This window comes from Ursus americanus, chromosome 12 (genome assembly GCF_024610735.1).
Source record: "Ursus americanus isolate L20-20 chromosome 12, mUrsAme1.1.p, whole genome shotgun sequence".
In the NCBI taxonomy this organism is placed as follows: domain Eukaryota; kingdom Metazoa; phylum Chordata; class Mammalia; order Carnivora; family Ursidae; genus Ursus; species Ursus americanus.
In genome coordinates, this window is record NC_142138.1 from 36,842,951 (window position 1) to 36,870,934 (window position 27,984).

Here is a 27,984-nt window from a genome sequence, read left to right on the forward strand (position 1 = left end):
ACTTTTTCTGGTCTATATAAATTCTGCTTTTCCTCCAAGACCCTTCTCAAGTTTTATATATTCCATTCCGTTTTCCTCAGTACCTAGTATACACTGAACTCCCCTTTCTATTCTTTATGGTCTTTTGGTGCTTTAAAGTCCCTTTAGCGTTTTTAAAGGCCCTTAAGTAGAAAATACTAATAGTCAGGGATGTTAAAATTCTAAATGGTCAGTCTTTGTTTTTGTATTTGCTGTGGTGTCTTCCATATAGAACAAGTGGCTAGAGTTCCTTAATATGTAAGTTCTTTGACAAGTTCGTTTGGGTTAATATATCAGTAAGGTTACTTTGTTAAAAAATTATTATCTCAAGCCATAACAGATTAAGTATATAGAAAATTTTGCCTCCATTCTATGGCTGTATATTTAGTTATATGTCATATAAATCTTCAGTTATTACCTATAGGAAATATTACTAGCTTTTATTTGACTTTTAAATTTCTTGGGTAGTTACTCTTAAATAATTATTTTATATTCTCTATAATTCAACACTTGGACATTATGGATACTCAGTACAAATTTGTGATTATATATTCTCTGTTTCTTTGTGGATTAGGTAAAAAAAAATCCAGGTCCATTGGAATATGTTCTTAAGTTCTCTGGAATGTAACTTACCTAAGCTAACTACATGAGTGCGTTACACCAATATCAAAAATATTTTCTGAGAAGTTAATAAAACTAATTCATTTTTGGAAATATCTGCCATTTTTCCAAGGAATAAAATATTCACTAGTAGAATTTTACTGATTCAAGACATGAGCAATGTGTCCTAGTTGAGTGAATGTAGGGAAATGGAAAAAAAATTCACTGTGTTTATTATCCAAGATACATTATAAAATGTGTACTTTTGCACATCAGATGAAAATAAATAAGGGAGGAAAACCAAAGAAAATAGTGATTCATCAAATAAAATATGAAAAACAGTTGCATTTAATGGATTTAAACATACCATTAGTAAGCATGATAATTTCCCTATGTCCCTTAAAAATACCTGTAAGACATTGTGTCGGGAATTCTAAACCCTTTATTTGTTGGAAAAATAAAAATTGATAACAAAAGTGTTGTACTGTAGAACTCCTCAGGAGGTATACTCAACTGTGTCAGTATTTTAAAAACTCAGTCTTTCCAGGAAAGAATGAAGTTAACTTACCTGTTAGTATTACTAATAGTTGCATTTAATTAGGTAAACAGTGTGGGTTCAGAACAATTAATTATTTGCCATAACTGTTTATTCTTGATTCATTACTGAACCAGTTTACTGTCACTGACTACAATATAAATGAGAATTTTGTGAGTTTTTTTCTTTTTGTTTTTCTTATAATTGATAGCTGCACACAGCAAATTTAGTTCTTATTCCTTGTTGGACTCTGACTTTGGAAAAGTTACTATAATAATACATTCAATTATCTATATTAACCATTTTCCTGTTTGGGGATTTACAGTTTTGTTTTGATAATACTGCAGTGAATACATTTTATGCTTTGAATTAAATTTATTATTTCCTATTATTATATCATAAAATTATATTAAAGATGAATATATGTTCAATGAGAATTTTTTATTTAAAGAAAACTGATTTGCAAAATTTTTCATTATACAAAAAAAAAAAAGGAAGGAAGAAAAAAGAATGGTTTTGCCTAGGACTCTTCAAAATCTAATCTATTTTTCATTAAAATTATTTCTATAGTATAGGTACACCATCTGCTAAAAAACACAACTTTATACAAGGTGTTTTCACATACAGTATGGGACACAGAGAACTGATACCTTTCATATTTTAAGACTAATATTCCCTTGACGTCAAATAAACTTCTATTTCTTTTTTGATGTGGAATAATACTATCTTTGTATCTTATATCAATTTATCTTATTCCTTAATAAGCAAAGTTATAAACTTTTTAGGTTGTTATACTTTGAGATTTTTTACTATATGATAGGTTAGGCATTAAGGAGAGTGTAAGGATGAAAAATATGGAGTATGATTATGAAAATTTATTTATATATTTGAAAATATATCATTTTGACAAGTGTGAAGCAGTTAATTCTGTATTAATGATAGCACCATCTTTGTTATTGGTAATAATCTTGTAGGAGGCAGGAAAGGTAATCATTGTGAAATATGCCCAAAGCATTCTTCAATAATGGTCTACTTTCTGGGGGAAAAGATATCGCCAGAGGCCTATCTAGTTTGGGGAGGCCATCCCTCCTATTCCAGCCCCCTCTAGGCTTCCTCTCTCAAGAGGGAGAAAAGCTGTATCATGGAGAAACACCTGTGAAGGACACAGCCCACAGAAACAGGCCAAATAAGAAATTGAGATTTAATTCTAAAATTATAGAATGCTTTTCCTTCCCCACACCATACCCCCATACCAAAACCAGCTATGCAAATATACAGATATATAACAGGAATCCAGTATAATAACAGTGAAATACAGCTGAAAGAGGCATGGACTCTGAAAGAGAAGTACTGAGGGAAGCCCAGAATCAATATGGGACACAAAACAAAGATAATGCAGGAACTGGAAGCTTCTGACACCTATAACAAACATCAAACACAGCTCACCTCCTGGCCAGATTAACAGATCCACATAGTAAATGATTATTTACCTCTGTTCTTATTTCCCTATGCCAAATGGTGAACTTTCAAAAAAAAGTTAGAAGACTTGCCTAAAGTCAAGAAAAAACAGTGTGAAAGACAAAGCACCAGAAACAGACTGAAATGATGGAATTATCAGATAGGGAATTTAAAATAACTGATTAATATGTTAAGAACTCTAATGGAAATAGTAGACAATATGCAAGAAAACTTGAGTATTGTAAGCAGAGAGAAACTCTAAGGAAGTATCAGTAGCAAGTGCTAGAAATAAAAAACACTAACAAATAAATGCCTTTGATGAGCTCATCAACAGAATGGACACAGCTGAGGAAAGAATCAGTGAGGTTGAAGATAGATCAATAGGAATTGCCTAAACTGAAATGCAAAGAGAAAAAAGAATTGAGAGAAAAAACCCAGAACTGAACATCAATAACTATGGGACAGTTTTTTAAAGTGTAATATATGCATAATTGGAATACCAGAAGAAGGGGAAAGAACAGAAGAAATATTTGAAGTAATAATGGCAGGGAATGTTACAAAATTAATGACAGACACCAAAACACAGGCCCAGGAAGCTTAGAAAATACCAAGCAAAATAAATATCAAAATAACTACATCTAGGCACATCATATTCAAACTGCAGAAAACCAAAAGCTATGAAAATCTTGAAACAAGCCGTAAATAATTCCAATTAGAGGAATTATGACAGCCTTCTCATCACCCAGTAAATAAGAAGAGTATGGAGTAAAATATTTAAGAGTTGAAAGAAAAAAAGCCACTAACCTATAATTCTGTATCCATCGAAATTATTCTTAAAAAGTGAAAGAGAAAGTCTCCTTCAAAGAAACAAAAACTAAGGGTATGTATTGTCAGCAGATTTGTCCCATAAGAAAAGATAAAAGAAGTTCTTTGGGGAGAAGAAAAATTATATAGGTTAGAAATTTGGATGTACATAAAGAAAGGAAAAGCATAATATAAGAAAAAGAAAGATAAAATATTTTTTATTCTTCATGGATCTAAAATATAACTATTTAAAGTAATAGTAACAAGGTACTGGGTGGTTATGGAATATGGATAAATGAGATGAAGGACAGCAGTGTCTATAAGGAATAGGAGAAAGGATTGGGAATACTGTTATAAAGTATCCCCACTACAAGTGAACCAGTATACTGCTATTTAAGGGTGGGCTGCGATTAGTTAAAAATGTATATTGCAGGGCACCTGACTGGCTCAGTTAGTAGAACATGTAACTCTTGATCTCAGGGTTGTAAGTTCAAGCTCCACATTGGGTGTAGAGCTTAGTTTTAAAAATATATACTGCAAACACTGGAACAACCACTAAAATTTTTCTGAAAAGAAGAATAATTGATATGTTAACAGAGTAGATTAAATATAATAATATAAAATGTTCATTAAAATCAGAAGAGACAGAAAAGTAGGGGGAAAACATGTGCAATGGGTAGAAAACAGTTACAAATATGGTAGATATTAATATAATTATGATAATAGTCACTTTAAATGTGAATGGTTTAAATACACTAATTAAAAGACAGATTTTGTCAGAGTGGATAAAAAAATAAGATCCTTATATTTAAAAAGGTGCAGCTATGTGTTATCTGTAAGAAACCCAACTTAAATATAAAAAACTAGATAAAAAATAAAGAGATGGAGAAAGATAAACCACGCTATCACTAACTAAAAGGAAGCTGGAGTAACTATATTAATTTCAGACAAAGTAGATTTCAGAACAAGGAAAATTATAAGGGATAAAAAGGGACATTACATAATGATTTGGTGGTCAATTCTGCAAGAATTCTTAACAATCCTAAATATTGCACTTAACAAGAGTGTCAAAATACATGAGGCGAAAACTGATAGAATTGAAAGGAGATATAGAAAAAACCAATGTAGTTGGAGACTTTAACACCCCTCTTAAGCAGAAAATCAGTAAGTATGTAGATGATTGAACAACACTATCAGTCAACTTGATCTAATTAACATTTATAGAATATTCCATTCAACCACATCAGAATATACATTCTTCTCCAGCTTGTATGGAGCATTTGCCAAGATAGATCACATTCTGGGCCATAAACCTCACCTTACCATGTTTGAAAAAAAATAGTACAAAGTACTATGCAAAGTATATTCTCAGATCACAGTGGAATTAAACTAGAAACTGATAACAGAAATTAAGCTGGAAAAATCCCAAATATAGAAATTAATTAAAGAATGTACTTTTAAATAACACACGGGTTAAAGATGAAGTCTTTTAACTTCATTTAAAATAATTTAAATGATAATGAAAATACAATTTATCACAATTGTGGGGATTTAGCAAAAGCAGTGCTTAGCAGGCAGCTTATAACCTTAAATACAGGAAACCTTAAATACAGGAAAAGAAGAAACATCTAAAATCAGTAACATGAGTTTCTACCTTAGGAAAGTAGGGAAAAAAAAATTTAAGCCCAATGCAAGCTGAAGAAAGAAATAATACAGAGCAGAAATTGAATACAGGAAAACAATGAGAAAAAAGTGTTTTTAAAAGTTTGTTACAGGGAAAAATCAATAATCAATAAAATTGATAAATAGCTAGTGAGCCTGATTAAAAAAAAAAAAGATGAAGAGCCCAAATTACCAATATCAGAAATGAAAGCTTGATAATCACTATAGCCCCTATGGGATTAAAAGGGAATAAAAGAATACTATGAAAAATTCTAGGCCCACAAATTGATGGCTCTGATAAAATGGGCCAGTTTCTTGAAGGACATAGATTATCAAAACTGACACAAGGAGAAATAGGTAATCTGAATAGATCTGTATCTATTAAAACTGAATCAATAATTTGAAAGTTAATAATTAAGAAATAGTTTCTGAAAAAGCATCAGGATCAGATGAATTCACTAGTGAATTCTACCAGGTAAAACTCAATTACAAGATAACAAACAGGAGTGCCTGGGTGGTTCAGTTGGTTAAGCATCTGACTCTTGATTTCAGCTCAGATCATGATCTCAGGTTTGTGAGGTCAAGCCCCACATCAAGCTCCACGCTGGGCATGGAGCCTGCTTAACATTCTCTTTCTCTCTCTGCCCTTCCTCCCTGCTGCTCACACTATCTCTCTCTAAAAAAAGAAAAAAAAAATCCAATTAAATAGTGGCAAAAGATCTGAACAGACATCTCACTAAAGATAATGATGGTAAATAAGCATATGAGAAGCTGCTCAACACCATTGTCACTAGGGAATTGCAAATGAAAATAACAATAACATACTACTATACATCTTTTAGAATGACTAAAGTAAAGACATACAGAAAACTGCCAATTTCTAATAAGGATGCAGAACAGCAGGAACTCTCGTCATTGGTGGTGGTAATAAAAAATGGTACAGCCCATTGGAAGACATTTTGGCAATTTCTTGCAAAGCTAAACATTGTCTTACCATACATTCCAGCAGTCACACTGCTAGGAATTTAATTTACTACACTGATTTTAAAACTATGTCCACACAAAAACCTGCACGTGAAAATTTACAGCTTCTATTCATAATTGCCAAAAACTGGAAGCAACCATGGTCCTTCAATAGGTGAATCAATAAACAGACTGATATATCCATATGATAGTTTATTATTCAGTGATAAAAGAAATAAGCCATAAAGCCACAGAAAGACATGCATGAATTTTAAATGCATAATGCTAAGTGGTAGAAGCAGTCTGAAAAGTCTTCATGGGGTATGACTCCCAATTTTGACACCATGGAAAAGGCAAAACTCTAGCAATGGGGAAAGTTCAGTCAGTACCAAGGATTGGGGAAGCACAGGATATTTACAAAGGTGATAAACCATTCTATATGATAATGTAATTGTGGTTACATGACATTATGCATTTGTCCAAACCCATAGTGCCTCAGTACAAAGTAAATCTTAACGTATGTAATTTTTTAAATATATGTAATTTTTAAAAACATCATTTAGAAAGTTGGGGGATCCCAGAATGAAATTCAGACTGTGACAAAACAATCTAATTGTATTATAAACTTATGAAACTACCTTACTGAAGATGAGGCAAAAGGTGCTGACCTAAGTAAATTTGGAAATAAGTGAAATCTGCAAGAGTAGAGGCAAAAGAAACTGCATCGTAGTGTACTCTAGTTGATAAAGCTTTTTCCCGTGGGGATAAAGTTATTAAATGTACCAGGTTAACAATTCTGATATTGCCACATGTGTATACTGAAATTGAACAAGTAAGTAAATGAATGATGGATGGTGGAAGCCAGGTTTCTCACTGTTGGAGTGGGAGTTTTCAAGTAAGCAAGGAGAGGGAGTAAAATGAATCAGGCAGTAATGAATTAGAGTTGGAGATACTAGGAGGAACTCATCTTTACCTCATTATAGACCAGATAATTACATGTAGAAATAGTTACAGATATGGGTATATGCCCATTTGTATACACATATATTTCTTTGGTCCATCAGCTGAGAAGACCTACAGGCAACAACACTCCAGGAGCAACAAGCTCACCTAGTTCCCAGATCTTGGTTTCTAATACCGTTCTCCAGTAAAAGAAACTAGGGCTTTTTGGAGAAATGGTTAATTCTAGGATTGGGGCAGGAAGTATACAAAATGAGCATGGGCCATTTTGTAGTGTTAAAAAGTAAGTGTTCAAACATATATGCATGTGTGCACATGCAAACATGTGATTGTGTATCAAAAGGACATAGGAGGCAATTGAAAGAGTTTTCAATGGCCAAAGCTTGAATAATCTGAGCAAAAAAATAAATAACATAGTATTGAATTATAGCTCAAAATATAAACTAAATATTCATGAGTCCATACTGAATGTAAATAAATGATTGAATGAATAAATCAGGGAGAAGAGACACATTGCCCAGGCAGAGGAATTCCACTCTGTCTTCAAGGAATTAGAGTATAACTCCCCATTCTTTAAGTGTGCACTGGGTATAGTGACTTCATTCCAACAAGTACAGTATGGAATGAGGGGGAAGGGAGTAACTACAGTGGAGGCACTTGAAAAATACTACCTACACCAGGTGATGAAGGACAGCATCCACAGTGATAAGTCATGTTGATAGTATATATCTTTGATATGATGTGATATAAATGACACTTTACTTCTCTTTACTCTCTTCTACTGGGGAGTAGCCCATTACCCCAGCTAATCATGAAAAACAAGCAAACGAACAAACAAACAAAACCCAAAAATACAATACCCAAACTGAGGAACACTCTACTAAATGTAATGTAGTATCCTGGATGGGATCCTGGAAGAGGAAAAGGACATTAGATTAAAGCTAAGGAAATCTGCATAAACTATGGAATTTGGTTAACAATAATGTATCAACATTGGCTCATTAATTGTACAAATTTACCATACTAATGTGAGATTAATTGTTGAAGTGGTGTTGGGATATGGCAACCCTATAGTATCTTTGCAATTTTTCTGTAAATTTCAAACGGTTCTAAAATTAAAAGTTTATTTTACCAAAAAGTTCCATTTTATGTAGGTCTTAAAATGCAAATTATCTATTTTGTCAAGAAGTATCAAGTTGCCGGGGATTTAGAATGGAAAGACGGAAAGATTATGAAGAGGCATGAGAAAAATTCATTATCTTGATTCTGGTTATGGTTTCATAGTTGTATTTATATGTAAAAGCATCAAATTCCACACTTTAAATATTTGCAGTTTTGTATGTCAGTTATATTCATGAAAGCTTTTTTAACAAATAGGGAACAAACAGAAAAGAAATAACAAAACAATAGACCTAAAGCCAATTATATCAGTAATTACAGCAAATGTAAATGATTTAAGCAAGTCTCAGCTACGTGTTGTAACAAGAAGCCAACTTTAAATATACTGATATAGTGTTTAAAAGCAAAAGAATAGGGGGAAAGATATACCATACAAACACTATTCAGCAAAATTTGTGTTGGCTGTATTAATATTATACAAATTCTACTTCAAGAAAATCAGCCAGGATTAAAAGGGGACATATGTGCTGAAAGTGTTCATTTGGTAAGGAGACAAAACAATCCTAAATATATAGGTATGTAAAAACAGAGCTTCAAAACACATGAAGCTAAATAAATATAACTGAAAAGAGAGAAACAGAAAAATCTACAAAGTTGAAGGCTTCTGTAATCTCTCAGTACTCTATAGAACAATTAAACCAAAAATTTGAAAGAATATAGAAGATTAGAACAACAAAATCAAATTGACTTAACTGATATTTATGATATACTTAAAAACTATAGAAGACACTCTTCAAATGTCCATGGAACATTCACCACCAAAGACCATATTCTCAGTTATAAGACAACACTTAAAAAGTTTAAAAGAATTAAAAATCAAGTTCTCTGACCATAATGGAATTAATTAGAAATCAATAACGGAGGGGTACCTGGGTGGCTCAGTCAGTTAAGCCTCTGACTCTTGGTTTCAGCTCAGGTCATGATCTCTGGGTCATGAGATACAGCCTCCATCTGGCTCTGCTCTCAGCAAAGAGTCTGCTTGGGATTCTCTCCCTCTCCCTCCCCTGTGCCCCTGCCCCCACTTGTGCACTAGCTCTCTCTAAAATAAAGAAATAAATAAAATCTTAAAAAAAAAAAGAAATCAGTAACAGAAAGATATCAGGGAAAATTCTCAGATACTTGGAAATTTAAATGACACACTTCTAAATAATCTTCATCAAAGATAAAGTCTTAAGAGAAATTAGAAAATATTTTTAATTGAATGAGAATGAAAATTCAATATGTTAAAATTTGTGAGTTACACTTAAATCATTGTTCAGAGGGAAATTTATAGAGTTGAGTTCATATATTAGAGAAGAAGAAAAGTCTTAATATAATTATCTAAGTTTTTACCTTATGAAATTAGAAAAAGAGCAAAATAAACCCCCAAAAAGTAGAAGGAAAGAAAAAATAGCAGGAATCAGTAAAATTGAAAACAGAAAGATAGAGAAAATCAATGAAAACAAGAGGTGGTTGTTTGAAAAAATACATAGAGTCCTTTAGCCAAATTTACCAAAAAAAGGAAAGTAGGCAAATTACCACTATCAGAAACAAAGGAGGGGATGTAACTACAGATGCCACAGAAATTAAAAGGGTAATAAGGTGAGATTAGAAATAACTCTATTCACACTGATTTGACAACTTAGTTGAAATAGACCATTTTGTGAAAAACAAACTACCAGTATTCACTGGAGATGAAATAGACAACTGAATAGTACCGTATTGTTGAAGAAATTTAGTTGGTATTTGTAACCTTTCAAAAAAGAACTCCTGGTCCAGATAGTTTTCCTGACAAATTCTACCAAATATATACCACTTTTCTGCAGTCTCTTCCAGAAAATAGAAAACAGAACACCTCTCAACATACTTTATGAGATCATCCTTAACCTGTTGTCAAAATCATTCAAAAATCATAATGAAAAGAAAATTTGAAAATATTATTTCTGGGGTGCCTGGGTGGCTCAGTTGTTAAGCATCTGCCTTCGGCTCAGGGTGTGATCCCTGCATTCTGGGATCGAGCCCTGCGTTGGGCTCCCTGCTCAGCTCTCCCACTCCCCCTGCTTGTGTTCCCTCTCCCACTCCCCCTGCTTGTGTTCCCTCTCTTGCTGCCTCTCTGTCAAATAAATAAATAAAATCTTAAAAAAAAAAAGAAGAAAAGAATATTTCTTGTAAACATACACAAAGTTCTCAAAAAGTATTAGTAAAGTGAATCCAGCAATATATAAAAAGAATAGTACACCAAGACCAAGAGGTGGTTATCCTGGGGATTCAAGACTGGTTCAGTATTTGAAAATTAATCAATAACTGTAATCTATTATATTAGCAGACTAAAGAAGTAAAACCATATGATCATACCAATAGATGGTGAAAAAGCATTAGGTAAAATTCAACATCCCTCTAAGATAAAAAAAAAATACCCAGTTACCTAGGAGTACAAAGGAAATTCCTTATCTCCATAAGGGGCAATGACAAAAAATGTCCACAGCTGACATCATAATAAATGATGAAAAACTACATGCTTTCTTTCTAAGATTGGGAATAGGGCAAGGATGTCTATCTTGATACTCTTGTTCAACATTATTACTAAAAGTCCTAGAAATAAAACAAACTATATCTGTTCAAAGATAACATGGTTGCCTACATAGAAAATCCTAATAAATCTACAAAAAAAAAAAAGACTCCTAAAACGAATAAGTGTGCTTAGCAAGGTTGCAATATACAAGGTTAAAATATAAAAATAAGTCATATTTCTGTATACTAGCAATAAACAATTGTAAACATTTTTTAAAGTACCATTTACAATAACTCCAATTAAAAAAAAATAATATGTAGGTATAACTCTTAACAAAATCCTTGCAGGATCTTTATGCTCAAGACTATAAAACACTGATGAAAAAAAATCAAAGACCCAAGTAAATGAAGAGATACACTATGATCATGGATTGAAAGACTCAATATATTGAAATGTCCTTTCTCTCAATAAACACAATAAAGTCCCAGCAAGGTTATTTTTGTAGACATAGACAATCTTAAAATATATATGGAAAGGTTAAAGAACTCTTATACTCAAAACAATTAAGAAAGAAAAAAATATTGGAACATTTACACTATCAGATTTAAGACTTAATAGAAAACTATAGTAACCAACACAGTACAGTATTGATGAAAGAACTGGTACATACAAATCAGTGGGACAGGATAGAGTCTAGAATAGACCCAGACAAATATTGTTAACTGATTTTTGACAAAGGTGCAAAGGCAATTCAATTGTGAATGGTTATATAAATTATGGTAAATCCATGCAATGGAATACTATTCAGCAGTAAAAAATGAGTAAACTATTGATACAACATGGATGAGCCTCAATTGTAAATGCTGTACTAAATGAAAGAAGCAAGTCTTAAAAGGTTGAATCCATTTATAAAAGATATGAATCCATTTAAAACATTTTGTAAAAAGTAAAACCATTACCCTAAAACCTTTATTTGAATAGTAGGGGTCATGGTCATATTATTTGCCCTCTACTTGGAACAAATACATCATTTATGTATCAAATATGCTTCCATGTTTTTCTTTTCTTTAACCTTGAAACTCTAAAGTACATAGTTATTCTTGGCCTTGGCATGATTGTGGACCTAAAGGTAGACAATGAAGTCACATGGCCATAAGGTGACCGACCATCTGAATGGAAACATTCAGATTCTTAGACTCTGAACAGTATATCCAAGAACTTATTGTTCTTTTATTCCCCCTCCTACTGTTCTTTTATTCCCACTTCCCCATCCTTTTTTTTTTTTTTTTTTTTTTAGATTTCATTTATTCATTTGAGACAGAGAGAGCACAAGCAGGGGGAGCGGCTGGCAGAGGGAGAGGGAGAAGCAGGCTCCCCTCGGAGCAGGGAACCCGATGTGGGGCTCAATCCCAGGACCCTGAGATCATGACCTGAGCCAAAGACAGATGCTTAACCGAACTGACGGAGCCACCTAGGCAACCCCCACTTCCCCATCCTTACTCGAAAAATACTGCATTGAAAAAATCTTTACTTCCCTTGTTAATCACTGTTGTGCAGTACAAAGGAGCTTTGATCTAGGAGCCAGAAGACTTTGGGCAAGTCACTTAATGTTTTTAAGTTTATTTTCTCATCTTAAAGTAGAGATAATAACACCTGTCCTGCCTACTTCATTTGTAAAGACCTGATGAGCCAATGGAAACTCCCATTTGAATGTTGTAAAGTAATTGGTAAATGTAAGCTTTCACTACTATTACTAAATATAAGGAAAAAAAAGTGTTTTGTGGTATCTTATGGTAATCACAGGAGATTCAAGTCTACAAATTGTTATAATCTCAAAAATTAATGCAGAATGAATAATAAGGACTTCATAATTTCAAAGTTGATTACTCTGGTTTTATTATCATACATTATTTAATTAAATTATTAATAGAGTATAAAATATGCTATTACACCAAATTTGGAGTACAGGGCTAGACATCTTAGTACAAATTAAAGTTCTGTAAATACCCTCAGGATGAATAACAAGCAATATACTTCTTAAGGTTAATTTCAATTATGAAGGAAGGAATTCAGTTTTAGTAAAAGCTGTAGTTGTTTCCTTCTAGCAGTAGATGCCAGTAGAGTTCTTCTTTTTAATAAAAATCAAATTGCCTAAGTACTTCCATAGCAACAACTTCCTGGTCACATTACCATATATAGAAACATTGCTCTGCAGACTAAAGATTCTACTTTCTATAAGGACTTTGTAACAAATGGAAACAGTTTTATTGGAGAAAAAAAAAAAAAAAAAGCCCAGGTTTCAAATGTAGGGTTTTCACTCACCTAGTGAGGCTTACTTCCTCCTCCTCCTCCTTCTTCTACTTACTTTGCTGCTAAGTCTTATGCATTGTTTTAAATAAATTAATCTTAGTGTTCTAGTTAGGAATCTGGAATATCTGTACTAAGCGTGAGCAACATTGAATATGCCTGGCTAAACATGTTAAAAATGAATATGGTGGGGCTGAAATGTTAGGATTAGTTCATGCATTTGGCAAGGGAATACCATGAGTGTAATATTTTGGGAAGGTTAATGTGTCAGAGATGAGTGATTGAAAGAAATGACTGGAAGCAGGGAAAACAAGTTATTTTAGAACTCCACATTTGCACGTTATAAAAATGAAACCCAAAGAATGAACAAAATTTAGTAACTGAATATAGAGAAAAGAGTTCAATGACATTGCATAAATAAAATTAAAACATTTTCAAGTATTTGATGATTTTATTTAAAACTGTAATTTGTTAAAAATGAATGCTTTCTTCAACATATTTTTTGAGTATGTAATACATGAATTACATTTATGAATTCAAGTAATGTATTTTGAGACATAAATTTATAAACAGCAAGTTTTAACACAAAAGTTTAAATCAGTGGAGAAAGGAGAGAGCAATTTATTTTCCAGGAAATATGTGGGAAAACTCAGTGAAGATGTGATAGTTGGAGTGAGCCTCAAGGATGATAGAATTTCTCCCAAGACAGCAAGACAGAGAATTAAGGAATTTCATCCACTTCTGTCCTTATATAGTCCTTCCATGCTCTGTAGAGGTTTATTAAAGATTGCAGACACTTGTTCAGTGTCTGTTTTGTGTAAAGCACTGTCAGATGTTAATAAGAAATTATTCTTATACACACACAGAAAGCTACAAATTTTAAAATCTTAGTATTATAGATACTGTTCCCTCTTTGGTTATATTGATTTTTTTTTTATTACACAAAACAAAATGTACACAAAGGAGCTATTACTTGGCAAAATTCATAAGTCAATTTTGTGTGTGTGTGTTGTCCTAAATTGGTTATATTATTGTTCCAATTTATTCTATTTATTATTATTGTTCCTATTCTATTTGTCAATCAGTTGGCAGGAAATCTGGACTAAGATATTTTTTAGGTAGATCCTCTCTCCCAAGGAGAAAAGCACATAGATTTCTCATCCTTTAATTAGTGTCAAAAGGCAAGTACTCAAAGTCATCATTAAATGTCACAGGTTACTTTTTTTTCCTGCAAATGAAAAATGGCAAATTTTACTTACTTTTAATCAAAGGAATTTCTAAGTCAGACCTGAAGTTAGGGATCAGGGAAGCAGTAATACTCAGTGTTAAGTTTTAAAAATTAACATGTTTCAGTAAACTAGAAGGAATTTTTTTCTCATTTGAAATGTTTTGCTGTGGCTGATTTTATATAACTTTAAATCTTATATTTTGTTCCTTTTTTTCATATTTTAGAATGTTTTAAAATGTACTGCTGATAGGCACTTGTCAGCAGATTGTAAGTTTGATAAACAGTACTCACATACTACGTTTTTGTAGTTCCTGTATATATTAGACTTAAGTCAATGAGTTAGCAACATTCGGTTCTTTTTTTTAAGTTCTAGTTCAGATTTTTCTTAGTTAAAACACTTTATAAAGTTGTTTTGCAAGAGCTTTTAATATCCATTTTATATGAGTTTTCAATGAAAAGTTAACTACTTATAAGGATTTGTAAAATCTGTACATTAGCTGATTTCCTGGAAAAAAACGCAGCCTTTTTAACATATTATATTTGGAGAGTGGTTTGGCCTTGAATTGTTTGCATAGGATTGTAATACATGTTTAATTAGTTTTCTTTTTAAAAAAGTTTTTTTCAGTCTATATATAAAGCCTTATCTTTAATATTCTGATTAGGCTATATATTAATATTAAACACTCTTAAGCAAAACCTTTTAGACTGATCCTGCAAGTCTTTAAAATCCCCATCTCTAGTTGAGATGAAGGGTTTGCTAAGAAAGGCTCAGTAATGTACTGTTTTATATTAACAGGAAACAGAACAGCAGTAGTGGTTTGAATACCCTGCAAACAGGAAGTTTGACACATGCATAGCTCTTAGCTTCTGTGTAAGAACTTGTTGAGCTCCTTCTGGAAAAACTTTCAGTTACTTTAAGTAAAGTGTAAATGCACATGAATGGCAGCTTATAAAGAACTACCCTGTAACCAGTATACGGGTACAACTGCTCTTCAGAAATTGGAAGGTTTTGCTAGCCGATTATTTCATAGACATTCTAAAAGTACTGCACATGATCAGAAAACTGCTCTGGAAAATGACAGCCTTCATTTCTCTGAACATACTGCTTTATGGGACAGATCAAGTAAGTTTTTTTTTTTTTTTTAATGGTACATTTTAACTAGAAGCTAAAATACTAATTGGAGTCTTAGAATCAAACATAAAGAACAATGTTTTGTTTGTCTTTTTATGTTTTTCACAAGGACATTTTGCAGGATGAAGTTGCAAAATTCCACAAAAACTTGATTATAAGTTGAACTGAATTGTGTAGATCATTGTTTTGTTTTATATGTAACCAGTAAGTCACATTTGGTAGGAAATTTTCTACAGAATTCTTATATCATTTCTAGTGTATGTTACTGTTTTTTTGTTTTTATTTTTTGTTCTTATATAAAAGTGAAAAGCCTAAATTTTAGAAACAAGTTAATTTTTTTTTTAATTTTTGGATTTATAAGCCTTAAAGTTAGGGCGGAAGACTCTTAAATTTATAATTAAAGTTCTATTATGTTTACCATTTTTTATTTTTAAATGCCTTTGTGAAACCTCAGTTTTTTTATAAGCAGGATTTCTAGTATGAAGGCATAGTATAATTATTCTATGTAAAATCTTATATTTATAACATTATAAATATCAAAAGCTTTTATAATTATATTTTATGTTATTTGCAATTAAAGGAGGAAAAAGTTGTTTATGCATACATCACATTCTTTCCAGGCATGTTAAAATGTTTGGACTTGCTGCTTTGCTAAAATGGTGATATGTAACCATTTTTGGTGACATGCAGTTTAAAAGATAAATTTCAGTATAAACAACACCAGTGCCTCCATTCCACTACTCACCTTGGACCCTCCCCAAGGTATTTTTGTTATTGTGATTAAAGGAACAATAGAGTTACCCTTGGTACCTTTGCCCTTTTTGACGTGTTTGATAATCAAATAGCACTAGGTTTTGCCTTTTTCTGTTTATATATTCCATAGCAGTTTAAAACTCGGTTTAAAAAAACAAAACAAACCAAGAGTGGTTTACAAAATTTACTCCTTGGTTTTTACAGTACCTTCATGGTTCTATAGAAACTTATTTGAAGTATTTATTTACTGCATCAGAATTTTTTTACCTTCTTCAAGCTGTTTTAAGGAGAAAGTATATATATTGTTAAAATTTTTCTTACTTAAAAGTTTTGATTGTTTATAATTAATCCCTGCTGTAAAGCAGGTTGATGGATGAGGAATCTCAAATATCTTCAAGTTAATGAACTGTTAAATATTGGAAATAATACTACATTATTAAAATTAACCATACAACAGAAGTTTGTTATTCATTCCACTTGTCCTGTTCTGTTAAATTGCATTCTCCTAGATCCCTTTGGAAATCTTTTTCATGCATTTTGAAGACCTTTTGATTAAGCATTCAATGAAGAATGAGGACAGTACTGAATTAGTTTCTGTTTCACTAGTACCTACTCCTCCAAATAGTGGGTGTTTGTTTAGTAAGTGTATCTCAAATGAATGAATATCACAGGCTTGTAATAATTAAAAGTTATGTTTGAACTATACTGTCACCATTTTAAAAAATGTATGGGGCCTGTGATGTTTTCTGAAACATTTTAAAAACTAGCAATCAAAGATAAAATCATGAGCATGATTTCTTTTAGAAAAAACAGACTGATAAAATGCTGTTAACATTTTTCTTTATTGTGATGTCCCAAAATAAAATAAATAATACTTTTGTAACACAAGTAAAATTAGGTACAGGACTTGTAGCCCTGCAAATAATAGGCATGACAAGACATACTTAGAGTAACTGAATGTTCACTAATCAAGTATTCTTCTACTCTCTTCTCTCTTTCACATCCCAAAAATATCGAAAGAGACAGTAATTTTATATACATAATGATGAGTGTAGTAAACACAAGCTCTAGTTTTCTACTATGGAATGTGTTGCTATAGAGGAGTAAACACTGATACAACAGAAACAGAGGAATCCTATCATTTCAAAATTCTAGGGTTTATTTTTGTGATGAAAACACAGATTATCATTTACAGAGTGAGTTATAGAAGGAATTTTGACTGTATGAAGTTTTTATGAAAACCACATTCTTCAAAGCTACTTAAAGCATTCTACTTGTATGACTTGTTTGACAAGAAAAAGGAATGTACTATCTCCTGATAATAAACACTCTGAATATGCTTGTTCCAAAAGTGCTATTTTAAGAAATCAACTAAGCACAGAAAATACATGTAATTTTTTAAAAATTAGATTTGTTAACTATTGAGTAAAGATTAATTACCAATTTAGGTATTTATGAGATGTAACAAGTTTTAATCCAAGTTTCTTCTCTGGTGACAGTAAATATAGGAAGAAATACAGAATAAAAGCCACATAGTAGTTTCCAGGTGCCTTAACTGTGTTTCATCTTTTATTATTAAATTAAGTAACAGGAATTCCTGTTCGATAACATAAATATTTAACAGCTGATTCCATCCATATATATGTACATGAAGTTCAAAAGAAAAACATGGAGGAATTCTGCTTTTTTGTTCTGACTCAGAATGAACAGGAGTATTGACTTCCATTGAATTCTGTTTGTAGCAAATGTATTATGGTTAGCTTTTAAATCTTCCTTTGATCATAAATGGTGTATCGAATTATACAATGCTGAACTTGATTGAAGTTTTCACATTTTAAATCTTGGACTTCATACACTTAATGAATGTCTAATAACAACATTTTAAGGACTGAATAGGTGCATAACCATCAAACACTTCTCTTATTCTCCTTTCCCATGAATTGACAGGCTATTTTTCTGGTAGGTACAAATCCATCTGAGTGAATCTTAGATTTAAATACCATATTAAAAAATAAGGAATTTTGTATATGTATTTCTTCAGGTAGAATTAGATAAAGTGGTTTATCAGACCACTTTATCTAGTCAGTTTTACCTTTCCAAAGCTCATACAGTCTTTAAGACAATTCACTTTCATGTTTATTTCTTTTTTTTCCTTTAAGATTGATTGATTGATTGATTGATTTTTAAATTTATTTATTTATTTATTTATTTATTTATTTATTTATTTATTTATTTATTTTAGAAAGGGGTAGGGAGGGGCTGAGGGAGAGGGAGAGAAATCTCAAGCAGACTCCCTGAGTGTGGAGCCCAATGTGGGTCTGGATCTCAGGACCCTGAGATCATGTCATGAATTGAAATCAAGAATCAGTCACTTAACCAACTGAGCCACCGAGGTACCCCTTTCACGTTTATTTCTTAGGCCACTGAATCTGTGTCATTGTAACTTTTTTTTTATTGTAACTTCTAAGCTAGAAGACCATCCGCATTATCTTTTTATCTGCTTTTTCCATCAGCAACTATTCCATAAGCTTCTTGGTAGTAATCCATTTTTAGTCATTTGCCAAATGTTTTTGAGAATTTACTGTATCATAATCTACAAATGGGCTCTGGGAAAAATAAGATCTATTTCTTACCCTCAAAAACAAGAGAAGGAAGAGCAAACATACAAACAACATAATATTTAAGGTATAGTGAGATGGTTACTTAAAAATACAAGTTTACTGTGGGAGCTTAGTGTAGGAAGAGGTTAACATTAAGGGGAGATGGGACCTTCAAGAATATAAAGAATGAATTGAATTTTGAGACTCAGAAAAGGAGGAAAATGTTATTTTATTATAAGAAAATAAATAACATACACAAATATGTGAAAATATGAAAATTTAGGATTTACTTAAGAAACATAGTAAGATATTGTCCAGAAAGGTAGTCTGTAGATCTGATCTTTGAAGTCTATTATATATTCAGAATTTTGAACTACATTCTAATAGACAGTGGGGAGCTAATCTAGTTTTTTAAAGTGGAAAATAATATATATGCAGTCTTTGTTAAAAGGGCCTAAAGAATTTTAATTTTAACTAGCATAACAAAGGAAAAGTTAACTTGCTTATTCTGCAAGGAAATGTATTTGGATACTAAAGATTTTCTGTTTGAGCTGGGCAGGTAATACAACTAAGATTTTTGGTCACTACAGGACCATGGCAAATGAATAGTCAGACACTGGATTCCCTTTACAGTAACAGTGCTAATTTAAGATGTTTCTTCTACCTGGAATTTCTTTTCCTTTCTACTACCGGTGGTGAGATCTGCTCATACTTTCAGACTCTGCTCAAGTATTATCTCTAACAAAATCACCAAAGCATTCTTTTCCTGTTTTTCATTCCATTAGAATTCATAATCTCTTCCTATGTTCTCTTATCGTCTTATGCTCACTTCCATTATGGTTTATTTTATAGATTTAAAGTTGTATTACATTAGTCCTTAAGTTACCTATCTCCCCTATTTGACTTTGAACTCCAAGAGGGCATAAATTTGTCAATTTATTTTTGGTATTGCCAGCATAGTTCTCAACAAACACTGAGTTGTTTATTAGATTGCCATTAAATATCACTATGGTCTTACACTAACAATCTTTCTCCAATTTGTTCAATTATGATCTTTACAGTTTATTTCAAAGGCTTATGGTCATTAACCAAAAGCAGTAAAATGCTCACCTGAACATGACCTGAACATTCTGGAGGCACTAAACTCTTCAGTGTTATTGGTGTATTTTTATCATGATTGCTTATAAGAATCTGAATAATCAGGAGACTTTATACTAAAATAATTGGAATATTAAATAATTTAAAATTAGAACATGTTTCCATGGGCTACTTAGCAATGCCAAGTAGTATATCAAGTGTAATAATATAAAGAGTAGCTTCTATTTGCTTGTGTTTTGCAAGAATACCCATACTCCATGGGTAGAGAAGAAGAAAAATTAAGTATATATTCTAGGTAGTGTCTTGCTACTCAAAGGGTATTCCCAATCCAACAGCATTAGCATCACCTGGGTGCCTGTTATAAAGGACGACTCTCAGGATGCCTGGGTGGCTCAGTCAGGTAAGCATCTGTCTGCGTTTGGCTCAGGTCATGATCCGAGGGTCCTGGATCTAGTCCCACATTGGGCTCCCTACTCACTGGGGAGTCTGCTTCTCCCTCTGCCTACTCTGCCTGCCACTCCGCCTGCTTGTGCTCTCTCTGACAAATAAATAAATAAAATCTTAAAAAAAAAAAAACTCTCAAGCCCTATCAAACCTGTGTCAGAATCTTTATTCTAACAGAATTACCCAGCTGATTTGTATGCACATTAAAGTTAGAGAAGCACTTTTTCCCTCATAACGTTTTAATCTGATTAGCAAATAATATATCTTCATTGGAGAAAATTTGCAAACCTTAGAAAAAACAAAGAAAAATGTAAAAAATCACACATTTCCACTAAAAGATAACCATTGCTAACATCTTTTGTATATATAGTCTTACAGTTGTAGATATAGATATCTTTTGTATATATAGACTATTTTTTGCATAGATAAACAAATTTCCACCAGCCCCTAAATTTGGATCTTTTAGTACAGTGTTTTATTACATTTTTGCTCTTCATAAAGAGTTGTTCCACAATATCTTTTAAGATGGCTGTTTTGTTTTCAATTGTAAGGTTGTACCACAGTTTATTTAACTGATCACTTGCCATCTAGATTGTTTTTAATTTTTGGTATTATATAAAAAAATGCTGTGGTAAACATCCTTATAGCAAAATCTTTGTATATATTATTTTTATATTTTATAGGACAAATTTAGAGAATTGTTATGACTGTTTTAAGGCTTTTGTATTAAATTAATTGCACCCCAGATATAGAAGTAATATATCCTTTTGGAGTTAAATTTGTTTCAATATTCAGAGAAGACGTTTAAATTCCCTCGTATAATTTTCTGACACATCAAGCATGCTTTATTTTCTCCTTTATTATTTGTGTTTATCAGAATTTTCCACTTTTCAAAATTGATCAATTATTAGGAGCAAATGGTCTGAGAGACGTGTTTTAGTTGTTGAAAAGAGCATTATCATTAGATGTTCCTTAGTAATCAACAGACTATAATCTAGTTGGGTTGGAGATTCAGTCATATTATAAAGTATATCACATAATTCTGATTGTGCAATATAGCAGTGACTCTTATCCTTTCATTCCCACATTCCCTGGGTGGAATATTGTCATATACATTATCACATGAAACATTTATTTATTATCTGTCAGACATTGTGCTAAGGACATTGCATATATTCATTTATGTAATCCTTTAAAAAACCCAGTAGGGTAATTATTATTATCATCCACATCTTACAGATGAAGAGACTAAAGCACATTGAGGGACAGTAATTTCTTCTAGATAACTTATCTAAAGGAAGAAATTTGAACCTGGGCAGTCTGGCTCCAAAGCCCATGCTTTTAGTACCTGTTCTGTGAAATCTTTCTATATATATGTGTGTGTAAGAAAAACAGAAAGTGAACTTCGAAAATAAGATGCCATCCAAAAAGAGCTAATAAATTGAAACTGGAGTGATATATTCTCTGAAGGGTTGAATATTGCTTGCAAACTCCTAAAATAATGGCTGCTTTTAACTCAGCTTTTTTTTTTTTTAAAGATTTTATTTATTTGACAGAGAGAGAGACAGCCAGTGAGAGGGGGAACACAAGGAGGGGGAGTGGGAGAGGAAGAAGCAGGCTCCCAGCGGAGGAGCCTGATGTGGGGCTCGATAGCAGAACGCCAGGATCACGCCCTGAGCTGAAGGCAGGCGCTTAACGACTGAGCCACCTAGGCGCCCCTTAACTCAGCTTTTAACTAGTTGTATAACTAGTATGGCCCACTTAGGATACAAATAAGGTTTCATCTTTTAAATATTCAGATTAATCATTTGCACTCATCTGTTCATATTAGCAGGACTGCTAAGCAGCACTTTTTTTGGTGTCTCCTTCCAGCCCCCTTCAAATATTGCTAAACTTTTGACAGTTTACTCATTACAGAGAGGCTAATCTTCCTTTCAAAGCATAGATGAAGAAAGAGATGGGTATTTTGATTAATATATAAGCTAGTGGTCTCTTTTTTAGCCTCATTTGATTTTGCCTCTGCTACATGGTTTCATGGTTTAAAACTGGTCCCAAAAAATTTGATGTACCCTTGCTCTTGATGTGATGAGACTGATCCCTGTAAAGACCTTAGTGGTTCTTAATAGAAGGGTGACCACCCTTCCCAGTGTTATGCTTATCCAAGGGATATATCACAGGATTTAGTTTCCTTAATTTAAACTTACATGCTTCATGATCCTGACTTCCATGCCAGGTTGAATGTGTGACAAGGTTATCTTTAGCCCTTCCCCCACGTTGTACCAAAATCAGCCTTCCTCTCTTGAACATCTTGTCCAGGGATAGCAAAACTGGTTGTCTGTAACTCAAATGTAGCTCACAGATAAGTTTTGTTTGGTTCTCATGGTATTTTTTAAATAATTGAATTTGATACCATTATTTTATATAAAAATATAAATTATTTTATATAAATATATAAATTTTACTTTATATAAATATATAAAATATAAAATAATGATTTTTAAACGAAAGATTTCATATTAATATTGGACTTTAATATTTTTGAACCATTAAAAAAGTTGATTTCAATGGCCTCTTATTCCCACTTAAGAACAAATGGGCAGTGAGTGAATATCTTCTTTAATCAGGATTTATACTGTGTGATTTACCTGGCCTTTACTTCTGTTGTTTGGCCTATAGTGCCTCTAATGTGGACCCTAAATCACCAACTCAGATTCTCCTTTCCTCTTTGATAAAGCTTGTTCAGTGTACTTTCCTACTCATGGGCCACAGATACTATCACTAAAATTCATGAAAGAAATTCTGGTAATTCTGAACCTTAGAAAGAATGGGGTCTAGTTTTAATCCCTCCCTTTCAGCATCTGCATATTATTTTTAATGCAGATCTACTTACCTCCTTCCCTTTAATTAGTTTTGTTTACCATTAGGTGTTGGAAAAGAACAGCCTTTACTAGCTCCAAAGGGTTTTTGTTAGATCATTCCCCCAAGCTAATGGATGCCTACCAGCCTTATATTTACATAATAAGTTGTCCACTGAAGTGGTTCTTCCCAGAGCAAAGATCTGCTTACGAGCACTTGACAACTTTTTTTTTTTAAGATTTATTTATTTATTGTAGAGAGAGAGTGGGGGAGAAAGAGAGAGTACACAACATGCGCCCTTGCAAAGCACAGGGAGGGGCAGAGGGAGAGAGAAAGAGGGAAAGAATCTTAAGCAGACTCCCCACTGAGCACGGAACCTGCTAGGACACAGGGCTCCGTATCACAACCCTGACCTAAAAGGAAATGAAGAGTTGAGCACTTAACTGACTGAGCTACCCAGGAGCCCTGACGACTTTTTAAAAATAAAGTGTAATTTATATAACATAAAACTCAGTCATTATAAGTGTACAGTTCAGTGTTTATTAATAAATTTATAGAATTGTGCAGCCATCTCCACAATTCATTTTTAGAATATTTCCATCACCTCAGAAAGTTCTTTTGTACCCTTTGGCAATCAGTCTCCACTTTCACCTCAACCACAGACAAACCCTGATCTCTTTTCTGGACCTACAGATTTCCTTTTCTGGACATTTTCTGTCTCTACAGATTTTCTGCCCCTATAGATTTTTGTCACTACAGATTTTCCTTTTCTATAAATGGGATTATATAATATGTAATGGAATCTATTGTTTCTGGCTTCTTGCACTTAAAATAATGTTTTTGAGGTTTATCCATGTTATAGAACATATCAATAACTTTATTGCTGAATTATAGCATGCTGTATGGATATAATACATTTTGTTTATCCATTCAGCAATTGATGAACATTGAGATTGTTTCCAGGTTTTGGTTATTTGGATAATGTCGCTATAAACATTTGGTATACAAGACTGAGTGGACAAATGCTTTCAGTTCTCTTAAGTAGATATCTAGTAGAATTGCTGGGCATATGCTAAGTTTATGTTTATTCTTTTAAGAAACTTCCAAATTGTTTTAAGTGGCTTTACCATTTTACATTGCCACCAGCAATATATGAGGGTTACAGTTTCTTCACATTTTTGTTAATACTTGATATCATGAGTCTTATTATAGCCATTCTGTTATATGTGAATTGGTATTTCATTATGGTTTCAGTTTGTATTTCCCTAATGATTGATGATATTGAGCATATTTTCATATGCTCTAATAAGCCATTTGTGTATCTTCTTTGGAGAAGCATATTTTCAAACCTTTTGCCCACCTCCAAAACTGAGGATCTTAGCCTTCTTATTATCAAGTCTTAAAAGTTCTTTATATGTTCTGAACACAAGTTCTTTTGCAAATACATAATTTGCAAATATTTCCTCTCAGTCTATGGTGTGTCTTGATTTCTTAAATGATGTCTTTAAGGAACAAAATTTGTGATTTTAGTGAAGTACAATTTATCATTTTTTTTTTATAGATTTTACTTTTGGCGCCAAATCAAATCATTGTCTAACCCAAGGCAATGAAGATTTTTATTCTCTGCTTTCATCTAGAAATCCATTTTTTAAATTGTTTTTGTATATGATGTGAGGTACAGAGTGAAGTCCTTTTTCCCCCCTTCATATGACTATCCAATTTTTACTGCACTTTTTAAATCCTATTTTTGGCATCAGCTATCCATTTCTTAATAAAAAAAAAAAGTCTGCTGGGATTTTAATAGAGATTGTACTGAATCTATAGATTAATTTGTAAAGAATTGCTATTTTAACAATATTGAGTAATGCATAAGGATGAAATATTTCTCCATTTTATAGATGTTCTTTAATTTCTTTTTTTTTTTTTAAAGATTTTATTTATTTATTCGACAGAGATAGAGACAGCCAGCGAGAGAGGGAACACAAGCAGGGGGAGTGGGAGAGGAAGAAGCAGGCTCATAGCGGAGGATCCTGATGTGGGGCTCGATCCCAGAACGCTGGGATCATGCCCTGAGCCGAAGGCAGGCGCTTAACCGCTGTGCCACCCAGGCGCCCCAGATGTTCTTTAATTTCTATGCAATGTTTCCTATTTTTTAGTGAAGAAGTCTTGTTAAAATTGATTTTTAAAAATTTTATTTCTGTTAATACTGTTGTGAATGGAGTGGTTTCTTTTATGTTTGGATTGTTTGTTCCTAGTATATTAAAAGGTTATTGATTTTTGTTTTTCCTAGTATATTAAAATGTTACTGATTTTTGTGTATTAATCTTACATCCTATGATGTTAATAAACTCATTTATTAGTTCTAATAGTTTCTTTGTAGATTCCTTAGAATTTTCTACATATAGAATCAAGTCATCTGCAAATAAAGACAGCTTTCTTTCTTATCAAATCTACGTGCCTTTTTTCTTAACTCATTGCACTGGCTAGAACTTCTAACACAAAATTGCATAGAAGTGATGAGTGCTGACATCCTTGTCTTATTCCCAGTCTTAGGGAGAAAACATTCCATCTTTCATCATTATCTCTGATGTAAGCTATGTAGTACCCCTCCCCCCGCCCCCCACACACACGCACACACATGCCCCTTATCAGCTTGATGAAGTTCTGGTCCTACTTTATCAAGGTATTGAATTTCATGGAATGCTTCTTACTCAGACATTCAGATGATTATGTAGTTTTATCTTTATTTTATTAATACAGCATATTTCATTAATTGATTTTCAGTGTTGAACCAACCTTGCATTCCTGGGATAAATCCCACATGGTCATGGTATATAATCCTTTTTATATACTGTTGGATTAGGTTTGTTAATACTTTGATAAAGATATTTGCATTGTATGGATATTGGTCTGTAATTTTCTTTTGATCTTTGTCTAGCTTTGGTATCAGACATTATAGAATAAATTGGAAGTGTCACATCCTCCTCTATATTCTGAAAAAGTTTATGTAGGATTGGTATTATATCTTTGGATGTTTCATGGAATCCCCCAGTGAAATTGTATGGATGTGAACTTTTCTTTGTGGGAAAAATTTTAATTACTAATTCAACATTTAATTTGTTCACAGGTCTTTTCAAATTTTCTATTTCTTGAGGTAGTTTCAGTAACTTGTGTCTTTCTATTTGTGCAGTTCATCTAAGTTATATAATCAAGATAAAGTTGTTTATAGTATTCCCTTGTAATTTTTTAAAATTCTCCAGTGTCAGTGATGATGATGTTTTTTCATTTTTCATTTGGGTAATTAGTATCTTCTCTATTTTGTCTTGTTTTATTATGTTTTATGAGTTTTAATGTTTCATTAGTATAGCTAGAGGTTTATCAGTAAGACTTTGGTTTTATTCATTTTCTCTGTTGTTTTTCTATTTTCTATTTCATTGAATTTTGCTCTGATCTGCTGTTTGTTTTTGGTTTAATCTGATCTTCTTTCTTGAGTTTCTTAAGGTGGAAGCTTAGATTACTGTTTGAGACCTTTCTTCTTTTCTACTATAGGTGTTTAAATCTACAGATTTCCCTCTAAGCTCTGCTTTGTCTACATTTCATAAAATGTTGATTTCTTGTCGGTGTTTGTACATTCAGTTCAAAACATTTTCTAATTGTCCTTTAAATTTCTTTGTGATTTAAATCCAAATATTTGGGGATTTCCAAATTTTCTGTTGTTGATTTCTAATTTAATTCTGCTGTAATCATAGAACATATTTTGAATGATTTTTAGTCCTTTCAGATTAATATATTATTTAGCATATGCTCAATATGGAAATATCCATGTGTGCTTAAAAACACTATGTATTTTGATGATGTTAGGTGCTGTGTTTTATAAAATGCCAAATTTCAATGGTATTATTCAAGTTTTCCGTATCTTTGCTGATTATCTGTCTAGTTTTTCCATGAATTATTTAGAGGGAAATATTGAAATCTTCAACTATAATTGTTGAATTATCTAGTTCTTCTTTCAGTTCTGTCATTTTTGTTTTAGTATTTTGGGGGCTGTTTTGTTCAGTGCATATACATTTCTAATCATTAAATCTCTCAGATGTATTGGCCCTTTTATCATTATGAAATGTCCTTTTTTTGTCTGAAGTACTATTTTTTCTCTTTAAGTCTATTTTGTCTGATACTGATTTAGGTACTCCAGATGTCTTATGGTTACTTTTTGCATGGTATGTCTTTTTCTTTTCCTTTTCCTTTCAACCTATTTATATCTTTAAATCTGGCTTTTGTAGATAGCATATAGTTGGACCTTGCTTTTTTTTAATCCAGTCTGATAATTTCTGCCTTTTCATCTGTCTTTATATACCATTCATATTCAATGTAATAATTGATATGGCTGGATTTACATCTTCCATTTTGCTGTTTGTTTTCTATATGTCTTATAGTTTTTGTTGTTATTCTTTTATGTCTTTAGTGTTAAGCAAATATTTATTAGGTGCCATTTTAATTCCTCTTTGTTTTTTAACTAAATTTTTAAAAGGTACTTTCTTAATGTTTGATTTAGGGGTTATAATGTACATTTTATCTTGTCACAATCTACTTCAGTATATCCTGACTTAATTCTGGTAAAATATAGCTATTTTGATCCAGTATATCTCCATTTCTTCTCCAACTCTGTGATATTTTCACATATATTACGTGTATATTTTTGTAAACCCGGCAATGCAATTTCATACAATTTAAGTCCTTTAAAAAACTTGAGAAGACAAAAAAGTATCTATTTATAAAGTCTTTTACTTATATTTTTACCATTTCCAGTAGTCTTCATTTCTTCCTGTCAATTTGAGTATTGTCTAGTGTCCTTTCCTTTCAGCCTGAAGGACATCCTTAAATATTTCTTGCAAAACA

General features: G+C 32.2%; 1 protein-coding gene across 2 annotated transcripts in view; it reads left to right on the forward strand.

Annotated features, from left to right (window-relative positions):
• PRKACB (protein kinase cAMP-activated catalytic subunit beta) overlaps window positions 1-27,984 on the forward strand; it is a 117,476-nt gene that overhangs the window by 36,873 nt on the left and 52,619 nt on the right. Inside the window, exon 1 of one of the 2 annotated variants that reach the window (XM_045801917.2) lies at window positions 15,011-15,328. The exons of the other annotated variant lie outside the window; for it this stretch is intronic. Coding sequence (XP_045657873.1) covers window positions 15,145-15,328 — 184 coding nt within the window. The 5' untranslated portion in view covers window positions 15,011-15,144. Of the gene's footprint in view, window positions 1-15,010; window positions 15,329-27,984 lie in introns of those variants that run through there. 2 annotated transcript variants of the gene reach the window in all.